At 33.6% G+C, this 11,186-nt stretch overlaps 1 protein-coding gene across 3 annotated transcripts; it reads right to left on the minus strand.

The window, feature by feature from the left end:
* Positions 1–3,116: 3,116 nt before the first annotated feature.
* LOC110604861 (putative PAP-specific phosphatase, mitochondrial) lies at positions 3,117–10,276 on the minus strand. Of its 3 annotated transcripts, none has more exons than XM_043952782.1 (9): positions 10,022–10,274; positions 9,809–9,905; positions 9,564–9,666; positions 6,769–6,980; positions 6,222–6,281; positions 4,682–5,067; positions 3,822–3,900; positions 3,696–3,746; positions 3,117–3,527 (listed from the first exon to the last, which is right to left on the minus strand). In XM_043952782.1, the coding sequence occupies exons 1-9, from the start codon at positions 10,108–10,110 to the stop codon at positions 3,378–3,380; spliced, it is 1,227 nt and encodes a 408-aa protein (XP_043808717.1). In that variant the 5' UTR covers positions 10,111–10,274; the 3' UTR covers positions 3,117–3,377. The 3 variants fall into 3 exon arrangements, 1 of the variants encoding a protein (XP_043808717.1); XR_006349269.1 differs by having other exon boundaries at positions 3,435–3,527; positions 3,822–4,164; positions 10,022–10,276; XR_006349270.1 differs by lacking the exons at positions 3,117–3,527; positions 3,696–3,746 and adding an exon at positions 4,029–4,164 and having other exon boundaries at positions 10,022–10,276.
* Positions 10,277–11,186: the final 910 nt, after the last annotated feature.

Consider the following 11,186-nt stretch of genomic DNA (forward strand, 5'->3'; position numbering starts at 1 on the left):
TATTGTAAATAGTTTGAGATAAGGCTTTTAGCATAAGGTACATATGCTTGAATTATCAATATTGGCATGTAGTAATGAAATTTTACATTCAAATTGTATAGCCGCAAACCATGAAATGCCTCCATTGTTTCTCAGCCACAAGCGATGGCTTCTTTATTTGCTGTCAAGGAAAACGTCAACAAACTCATTTTCATTGACTATCTCCATTAGTAATTGATTGAGAATTTACATACTCTTTCTATACATATTTAAAAAAAAAAAAGCCCTTTATGCTTTGGGAAGAGCACTACTGTAATCCAAAAATTTTCTTTTTGCACAATCTCCAACTTTCCACGAATGTATAAGTTGCCCTATCTTCAAGCCAAAACTTTTAATGCCCATATGTTTTCACAATCACAGAAATTAATATACCAATTATTTTTTCCCAGTTTGTCTCCAGCTGAAATAGAGTTCTGAAAGTTAAAAAAAAAAAACCTTCGTGTTAAAGAAATAGAATGCGAGAAAAAGAAGAGGCGGCCGGGAAGAAAGAAAATTTTTCAACAAGAAATGTGTTTTTAGAACTTTTCTTATGAGCTTAGACTAAAGTTAATAAGACCCAATGATATGTAACTTTTAAGACTAATGATATCTCCAGTTCAAAAAAAAGACTAATGATATCTAAGTTTTAATGAAGGGGTCCTACGTCTTCCACCCACAAACCTTCCATTTTCAACACCCTAATTAAATCATCAAACATTAACTTCTGTATCTAGCTTTCCTACTGGGACCCAGTAACTTGTTAATTAAGTTATTAGCAAAACAATGAGCGTTTGGAAGAGTAGTTAAACTTTTTTTTCGTTAAGTAAAATCGATGGTTTTATCTTCATATATATTCTAATATTTGTTAAATTAATTTGGTTATGGCTTCTTTTCTGTCGTCTTTTCTGCTTTTCGCTTTGCTCTTTCCCTTTAGTTTGCTTCAAATTGTCGATCGTCTCCATTAAAACTGGAAGCGAAAGTTTTTTTATGTGTATAGTTGTGAGGTATATTCTATATGTAAATCTTACTTGAAATGTTTATATTTTTTTTTCTCGAAATTGATAATTTGCAAAGGAGCAATCTTCCATCCACCTTCAATCGGGTGGATCTTTCTATTTTGAATCGGGCTGTTGATGAGGTAGATTTAGTAAATGAAGAATTCTAAAAAGTAAATATTAAATAAACAAACAGACATATTGATATATTTAATCAATATAGTCTCTTATTTTACTCTTTTCATAGCCGTATTAATCAAAATTATCATTATAATTTTGAATTTTCTCAAGTAAATGAGATGAAAGGAGGAATAAAATTAAATTAATGGTGAACTAGAGAAAATATATATCAACAGAATTAAAAGAAAATTTAAAGTAATGGAAACACCAATAGCTTATTAATTAATATTTATATGGTGGATTGTATGACGTAAAATTATTTATATAGTATGATAAATTAATAAAAATAAAATAAATAGTAAAATTTATGAATAAATTTTAAAAATATAATAACTAATTAACACCTTCCTTTACTATATGTTATGATTGTAGATTTTTTTTAAATGATAATTCATTTTTTATTTATTAAATAAAATAATTTAAAATATCATAGTTTTGTCAGACTAGCTATCCCTAAAAGCTGATTACATGATCAAACGTTATTATAATTGACCCAGTCCTTCAGTCTCATGAGCTTGCATGAATGCCACTGTGATTTAAGATTAATTTCCCATTAATTAAAATAAATAAATTCATTGAAAGCATGCAGTGGTGTGAGTGTGTTTTAATAAAGCATTTGTAATATAATATAAGAAAGATTAACAAAGCTGACCATAATATGAGGCTAATGTCTCCGTGCTTGTTGTCATTGAGACACACAATTAACAATATAAAAATACCCAAATCAGCATTAGTGCAGATTAACACAAAACATTAACCATTTTTTTTAAAAAAGTAATTACTTGTCCAGCATACAGGGTTTGCTTGGCAAATGGGTTACCCAAAGAAACTGGCTTACGTGTTGGGGTTGACTCAGAAAATTGTTAATTTATGTTATGAGCCGTTTGATTGCTCAACCAATCTCTAAATAGTAAATCACATAGTTTATGTCTATCTTTTAGATACGGGATCTTTCCCAAAGCATGTGTAGGCCAGTCCAATTGTTAATATACTAATTAAGCAAAGTTTGATAACGGGGGATGAGTTGATCGTTGCTTAATAAGCATTATTATATAATTAAATCGGATTAAAATTAAGATAATTAAAAATTGGATTAAAATTTAGATAAATTTGATTGGTTTATTTTTAAAATAAAATTAATAATTGAAATTCTTTTACAATTTTAATAGTCTAAAATCTAAATTAAAGTTGCGGGTTTCAATCCGATTTAGTACGGTGTAGCAGTGTGGCGACGTGTACATGTAGGGGTGGAGCAAAGGAAGATAGAGACGAGTAATAATTGATTGTAACGGTCATGATTTGCGTGCTTGAAACGTGCTCGACGAGGATTGGTCTAGTGACTGAAAAGTGCTTGCACGGTTTCGCATGCTTCAGTTTCTATTAATTGCTACCGCAAAGAAGGCACACATTTATTGAACATACACGTTGGAAGCAAAAAAGAACAAAACAATCATAAAAATACGGTTTTCCAACCGAATAATATATATATAATTATTTATTATGAATTTTATATTAATATATATATAAATTTTATCTCATTACATTTTTACGTAATATTACATTATTTTAATATAATATTTTTTCAACATAAAATCAATAATAAAAGATTTAGATTTAGTAAATTTAAGCAAATGTATTTATTAGAAAAATTGTTTAGGTCATGATCATCATCATTAATTATCTTTCAAGTCATCAATAGTAATCCAATAATTTATAATTTGCATTAAAGTCTCATCAAACATGGGCTGGCATTGCATTGTGGGCAGTCTGAGGTTGAAGAAGGTTAAAGATAAATCCCTCAAAAGCATCTAAGCAAATGCTGGTGTAGTCAGACAAGGTCCAGCAAATGCTAAACCATTCAGCGATACTACTTTGAACTACTAGTGCATGATGACTGAGAGTGCCTCTACACTGAAGATCTGAACTTTTAAATAAAAACACGTTAAATGCAATTCAGGATCTTTCTTAAGATGAAGAATTGTCAACTAATTTGTATGAGGTTTTTAATACTTGAATAAACATGTCTTTGATCATCCTTTGAAATTCATATGATTTTCATCCAATTATGCATATCATTTCCCAAACTCATAAATGAAGTTGCAGAATGTCTAAAAACACCTCTCTTTCTCTCTCTCTCTCTCTCTCGCCAAAGGAAAAAATGCCAAGCTTATATATAATTTGCTATCAAACAATCGATGGACTGGAATAAATAATTTCCAGTATCTGATTATGTATGTTTCCATTTGATACAAGAACACCGCCGGATGGAAATATTATCCTTCGTTCAACTTGATCTGCTGCAAAATCAAGTTGGTTCCCTTTCCAGTCAGTCACCTGATCAAAAGGGAGTAGACTTTTTGAGATTATATACTATATCTCCAAAATATTGGTATAATTCATAGTTTAGAAACTTGATGGAAACTAGCAAAGATGTAAATTAACATTAGCATAGAACAAAAAGCTAACGCAACTCTTGAAAATGGCTAGCAGAGAATTGCCTACCTTTCCCCCTGCTTCATGCACACACATTACACCAGCAGCATGATCCCAAGCCTATAGCAAATAAGTAAAACATTATTGACATTACAGCACATTTAGCTATTTATTTATATTGAAATCAACATTTACCTTGATGATTGTTTGAGTTCTAGCACGAAGAATGAATACTGATGCCCTACCACATGCCACCATCAGATACTTGCATAAACTGTATTCCACCAGCAGACAGATATCTCATTTAATACCTCAATTGAATTAAATTCTTGCAAAATTCTTGATTTTAAATATTGAATATATGTTGGAAAAAAGGTGGAACCACACAAAAATCATTCTTGCCTCAGATCCCTCCACCTCCTCTGGTGGATCTATATTTCAATTGTCCTAATGGGAAAAAAGTCATTCACACAGACGTTCTTGTCCTCTCCACCTTTTTTTCAATTCATAGATTACAGCTTCCATAAATTTGTACTCACTGCAAAAAATCGGATGGGCTACAGGAATCAAGGGATTTCAACTGTCTAAATGAAAATGCTTCAGTTTTGCAGGAAAAAGAATTAAAACTTTGTACAAAAATAGCGCTTTCTATAAATAAATGCAACAAAATTCAAGTTTTTCAATCTGGACAAATACCATATATGAGATGTTAGAAAAGAACAACAGTTCAAATTTGTCAAACTAGAATAAAATGGGATTCTTAGAATTAGATGTTCACTTGTCAGATAGCAGGTAAATCACTTTTCCAGAAAAAAATAGAGGGAGGGGAGAGGAGGCACTGCAAAGAGCTAACATTGATGAAAACACCATGAAAAAAAACTACCATAGAAGCAAAGAAGTGGAAATGGATGTGAGAAAGTAAATACAAAAATCACACATAAGGAAACTTAAGACCAACAGAAAAATAACATACCGCCCACCATAACAATCAAAATTTAAGTAGGAAAGGTTGAAGTGGTAGAATGCAGTTAAAATACTAATAAATAATACCAAACCTTCCACAACATGCTGACAAAAGAAGAACTTCTTTCTCGCCAATACTGCCAGCACTGTTTGTTGCATTGAATGAAGCTGAAAGTGGCAATGACTCCCATGTTTGACTCTCTGGAATACAAAAGCGTGCTTCAGGCACAAGGCGACATCCATCAACCATGCATCTATTCCAATCATCAGAAACTCTGGCTGATCTACCCGGCATATGAGATAGCCTCTTTGTCCACGTCCCACAGCCAACATGAGCCACCATAAGGATCCCCGATGACTGCATGTTTTCAAATTCCTGGACCTCAGCAGTGGATTTGTAGGAAACATCCACCGGCCAGTTAGGGCAGCCCATAACACCTAGTGCAATCTCTCCTTCAACGATAAGGGCCAAACCTACCTGAAAAATCAGCATATTTGCTAACTGCTCCGCAAGCATGGAAGAGAGAAAGGGAATAGGTCACCGAACACAAAAATAAATACTAGACCAGCTGCACAATAGAAATTTATTTTCAGCCATGTGCTCTAAAATATGGCAGTCAATGCACATAACTGCCGCTTAAAAATGCTTGTTGGAAACTAAATAGTAGATTTTTGTACTAAAATTTGTGTATCATATGCACGCCCACAAATTTATATACAGCTCACTAGTTTTTAATGAAGCACTTCTATTTTCTACAGCTAGTATTATAAACGATGTTCACTTTGCTTATTTGATTACTAGTTGGACTAAACAGCAATCATCAAGCCCCTATGATAGGAATAGCAACATACACCCGTACACATTCAAACAACCAAATCATAGATAAGAAAATTATTGATGTTCATTTCATGCCTATATAACATTTAATCTGATATCTATCTGTCTATCAATAGTTTCTATTAGAAAACCTATTAACATGCAGTGCCTTAATTTTAAATTGAAATAATGAGTTTTGAAACTACATTTTGTTTTCATGTCTTGGAAAACTTAACCATTTCATCTTCACATCAACCTATGGTGAACCATCAATTGAATATTCCACTTTATTCCAAAGCTGATGCCTGGCATTATAAATGTAGCTTAAAATAACCTCCACTTGTCCTTTTTGTAACAGATACCGTATATAAGAAAACTTTAAACCAAAACAGCCATCACTGTAAACATAATGAAGGATAACAGAGACAGACAATTGAGATACAGCTTATGGACAAACAAATATCTGCGGTTTAGAGCCAGGTCAAACAAATGCATTAATATGTATGTCATTGCATAGCAAACAAACATATATTCCTTCTGTATGGATTATTTAATTTTGGAGTTCATTGCCCTGTTGTTGCATCTTCTTTGACAGAAGTATGGGACAAAAAAGAAACACTTCAGAGATTTAGCCAAAAGTTGCTCGTCAGACTAATTTAGCCAAAGCACCTCATAGCTCATAACCGGCTTTTAAACAAAAGGAAATCCAAATGAATGCTAAAAACATAGAAGAAGGCCTCAAAATGATAAAAACTTTATAGTTTTAAGAAATTCTCAAATATATACAACAACAAAAAAAAAAAAAAAAAACATACCACATATAGGGCCTCATTTCCTCTGACAAAACCTCTAGTGCCATCAATTGGATCTAATACCTGCAATAAATTTACAGACCACATAAAACAGGTATAATTCCAATAGTCATGCTTAATGCAAATACAAAGGCTGGCCAGTCAACAATTTATGCCAGGACTCCATTTTTAAAAACAAAGGGCCTGCTCAATGGCATTAGCGAGTGTATTTGCTTGCAACTAGACCATAAATTATTTAAAACTTAAGAGTTGTAATCCAAATAGTTTGAATGATCAGATGCTAACTACATTACATCAAATTTTAATTGGGGGGGGGGGGGGGAATATACCCTCGAAATTGATGCAAACAGAAACAAGAAATGAAATGGAAGGAAGCACAAAACTAATTGCACACTGAGCTGATAACTACCTCACTCCTACAATCTAATGCTGCCAGCTCAGCTACTTTTACATGCTTAACAACTAGCTTTAACAAACTTCCTGCTAATTTGTTTTAAATAACTTACAGCTCATTTCTCTACAGAAATCAATACTAAAGAAGTTTACGCACCCAGTAGGTGGCAGGCTTTGTTCCATAAACAATTGCATTATTCCCTCCTCTGTCAATTGCTTCCAGAACATCAGCATGTTTCAATGGTTTATCATTGCAGCTTGCTTTATCAGTAACCACACTTACCACAGATTCCACCAGATTATTTGAGCGTAAAAAGCTAGAATCCTCTTCAGCAACCAAGGGAATAGAAGGGAACAGTTTACTCAGCTCTGTCAACAAAACACACACACACACAAAAAAAAAAAAAGAAAAAGAAAAAAAAAACTATTTTTATTCCCAGAAACAGGTAAGAATACAGTGAACTGAAAAAGCATTATGATATGCTGACGATGAATGCACGAATGCTTTTTCCTTGACCATTAATGGTTTATTGGATGAGTTAAAGAGGGATGACAACAATTGGTTGTTCCATGGAGATAATGCAAATCATATAAAATTCTAGGTATCAAGAGAAGACAAGGGAAACGCCCTACATCACCTTCTTCATGAGAGATACTCCTAACTGAATTTCTAGATCTGTGATCATATAGCTCTTCCAAATGGTTAAGGCTTACTAGTAGAATGTTATAGATTATAGAAAGTAAATATATTAATATAGGAAGTAAATATTGATAAATGGGTTAGTTGCTTAATCTTAGGGATTGTATAATTATAGACTTAATTTTCTTTCCTGTTTAGATACCGTCTTTTATATATAAATAGGTTGTAATCTTTATTATGAAATACAACATCAAATATTATATTTTTGCATGGTATCAGAGCCAGGTTTGTAGAGATTTATTTTCTCTCTCGTCAAGTTTTAAATTTTTGGAGACTCAGGACTCCTGTTCTTTTGTGTTATCCATCTAGGATAATATTTGTCTCTCACCGTTCACCTAGTATGCCAAAGTCGACTTGCAGCTCACTTGTCAGATTTGTGGTTCGTTTACCGTTTGGGTGTTGGGTGAAGGCGTCTTTTTGATACTATTCATTTGGGTTACCCATAAAGAGTAACTTTTGGAGTAACTTTTGGAGACTTAGGGCTCTATTTATTTGGGTTACCATAAAAGAGTAACATTTGGAGACTTAGGGCTCTGTTCATTTGGTTACTCATAAAGGGTAACATTTAGAGACTTAGGGCTCTGTTCATTTGGGTTACTCATAAAAGATAACATTTGGAGACGTAGCGCTCTGTTCATTTGGGTTACTTATAAAGAGTAACATTTGGATCTGTTCATTTGGGTTACTCATAAAGAGTAACATCTGAAGACTTAGGGTTCTGTTCATTTGGGTTATTCACAAAGGGTAACATTTAGAGACTTAGGGCTGTGTTTATTTTGGGTTACTCATAAAGGGTAACATTTGGAGACTTAGGACTCTATTCATTTGGGTTAATCATAAAGGGTAACATTTGGAGACTTAGGTTTATGTTCATTTGGGTTATCCATAAAGGATAACACTTGGAGACTTAGGGCTCTGTTCATCAGATATTGTTCACGGTAATTATTCATCAAGTATTGTTCACGGGAATTATTCATCAAGTATTGTTCACAGGAATTATTCATCGGGTACTGTTCACGAGTACTGTTTTTCGGGGGTACTGTTCACGAGTACTGTTCATCGGGTACTGTTCACGAGTACTGTTTCTCGGGTACTGTTCATGAGTACTGTTTCTCGGGTACTGTTCACGAGTCACGAATACTGTTCACGGATTCGAAATTCTATTCACAGTAAGGCGTTTTACCAAGCTGAGAAAATGTGGTCTCCCGTTCTAGTGCTGAATCTAAATGTCGAGTCATGGCAAAAACCGTTTGTGAAGTTTTGTGGGTACGTCAATTATTGGAAGAAGTTGGGTTTACAAATTCGGTGTCTGTTAAGTTGTATGGGACGAGTTGATTATATATGTAACAAGTTGGACATGATTAACATTTATGCTCCAACTTGAGGGGGAGTGTTATAGATTATAGAAAGTAAATATATTAATATAGGAAGTAAATATTGATAAATGGGTTAGTTGCTTAATTTTAGGGACTGTATAATTATAGACTTGATTTTCTTTCCTGTTTAGATACCGTCTTTTATATATAAATAGGTTGTAATCTTTATTATAAAATACAATATCAAATATTATATTTCTACAAGAAGGGACGATGAATGCACGAATGTTTTTTCCTTGACCATTAATGGTTTATTGGATGAGTTAAAGAGGGATGACAACAATTGGTTGTTCCATGGAGATAATGCAAATCATATAAAATTCTAGGTATCAAGAGAAGACAAGGGAAACGCCCTACATCACCTTCTTCATGAGAGATACTCCTAACTGAATTTCTAGATCTGTGATCATATAGCTCTTCCAAATGGTTAAGGCTTACTAGTAGAACATTGACAGAAAATCTAATCAGACCAACGCAATCACACATGCCTATACTGTGCATTAGTGTCAAGAATATCAGGCACATCCCTTTTCATGAACGTGCATGAAATGGATCTGTGCCATGATTCTTGAATTTGAGACTGTTTCACGTGTAGCACAGAAGTAGCCTTTCCCCAACACGATTCAGTTAACCCTGTAATTGTCTTGTCACACATCAGTAACTATAATTTATTGCTTACAATTATAACATGTTCGCAACAAAAGTTCAATTGCCAAAACCATTCTTTAAAACCACGACAGAAATGATCAAATAGAAAAGAAGCCCCCACAGCAAAATTTCGAGGAAGCACAAGTCCAGTTAGCATCAAATAACAAAATAAAAAATACTTATTAAACCAAAAGGAATCAATACTTGCGAATAAACAAATAAAATTACCTAAGCTAACTAGAGCCTGCACTCCAAAATCAGCAATTGTAACCGGGGTCTGGTCATTCTTTTCAAGTATCCGTCCTTCGCTAGAGAAGAGAGACCTTTTCACCTATCATAACGCGTCACTTGAATTAGCCTTGCGAACAATACATAATGAATAGAATCAATATCCTCTGAAGTTTCTCGCATTTTCCCAGCAGACAAACAAAGATAAAAGAACTAAACATAGTAATACAGAAAATGATACTTACGTCGACACAAAGTCTACAAGCCTTCTCCACGACATTCACTGCAGCTTCGAGCTCTCTGTGGTACTTGGCCTCGTGAATTGGAAATGGAAGGCTCGACCTGAAAATATTTAGTACCGATAAACAATAAAAAAATCAAAGTACAATTAAATTTAAGACGGGGATTTCAATTCTCGGTAAGAACAGAAATAAAAGAAGAATAGGAGTGTGAGTGACCTTACAGGGAAGAATCGTCTACAACGAGGTGCAGGGGAAGAAAGACGATGGGGAAAGCATAGGACGGTGGAAAAGTGAAGAAGATCCATTGGTGAGAGGAAGATTGAAGGGAGTGACTGTGGAAAAATTATACAATACGTGCCCAGCCGAGAAAGATACGACTGGTTGGCCCTGGCTTGCTCTTTTGCTTCAGAGAAGGATTGGATGGTAAGTAGGCTTAGCTGTGGTTGGTGGCTTGGTGCTGCGAGATTGGATCTGCGTTCGGCGCATTCCATATGGGCAAAGCTCCCAATCCTCCGCCTTAACGCAGGCCATGTCAGACAGGCCTGGCCCAATTCAAACTCTTCCGAGTTTTTGACCGTTTTAAGAAAGAGGTTACCGGTTTTCTGATCCAATTTGTTGGTTAATCTTAATTATGATCAGATGTTGGTAGTCAAAAGTGACATTGAAATTCCCTCTAAAACTTCAAAAGAAAACTGATAACTAAAAAAACTCAAAATAGTTTTAATCGTAAATAATTACATAATTTAACATGCACAGAATAAAATCTACATAATTGGACTTAAAATTCTTATATCTATTCTCACTTGATTTTTTAAATAACTCACTCGAATATAATAATATTATAATTAATCAATTTGTAAAAATTTTCAAAACTGATTTCCCTGAGTTTGTTTATCTATGTAAAGCAACCAGTTAGGAGATTGATTTTATTTTATCATTAGTTCAAATGTATACATTATGTAAAGTTAATTTTGTATTATATTATGTAAACCTAATTTTATATTTCATTTGTTTAAGAAATAGGACTAAAGCTTATATTAATATATCTGTACATATATGCAAAAACTAAATGTAAAACACGATTCTTTTTCTCCTCTTTAATTCAGCTTCTGTTGTATTTCTATATGGTATCAAAGCTATAAACATATTGTTGTGCTTTCTCGATCCAATTTTTTTCAAACGATTTCGTTTCTTTCCTCTTCTCTCGGCTACTATAGTCACATCCTCTTCAAATGTTCCGCACTCTTTTAGGAGAGTTTTCATCTCTATTAATGCTTCCCAGCTTCCTTTGAAGCTCACTCCTCATAATTATCCTACATGAAGAGTTCAAATGTTCTAATTCTCTATGGACATAATCTTATTGGCTATGTCACTCGTACTT

Source organism: Manihot esculenta, chromosome 17 (assembly GCF_001659605.2).
Source record: "Manihot esculenta cultivar AM560-2 chromosome 17, M.esculenta_v8, whole genome shotgun sequence".
Classification (NCBI taxonomy): domain Eukaryota; kingdom Viridiplantae; phylum Streptophyta; class Magnoliopsida; order Malpighiales; family Euphorbiaceae; genus Manihot; species Manihot esculenta.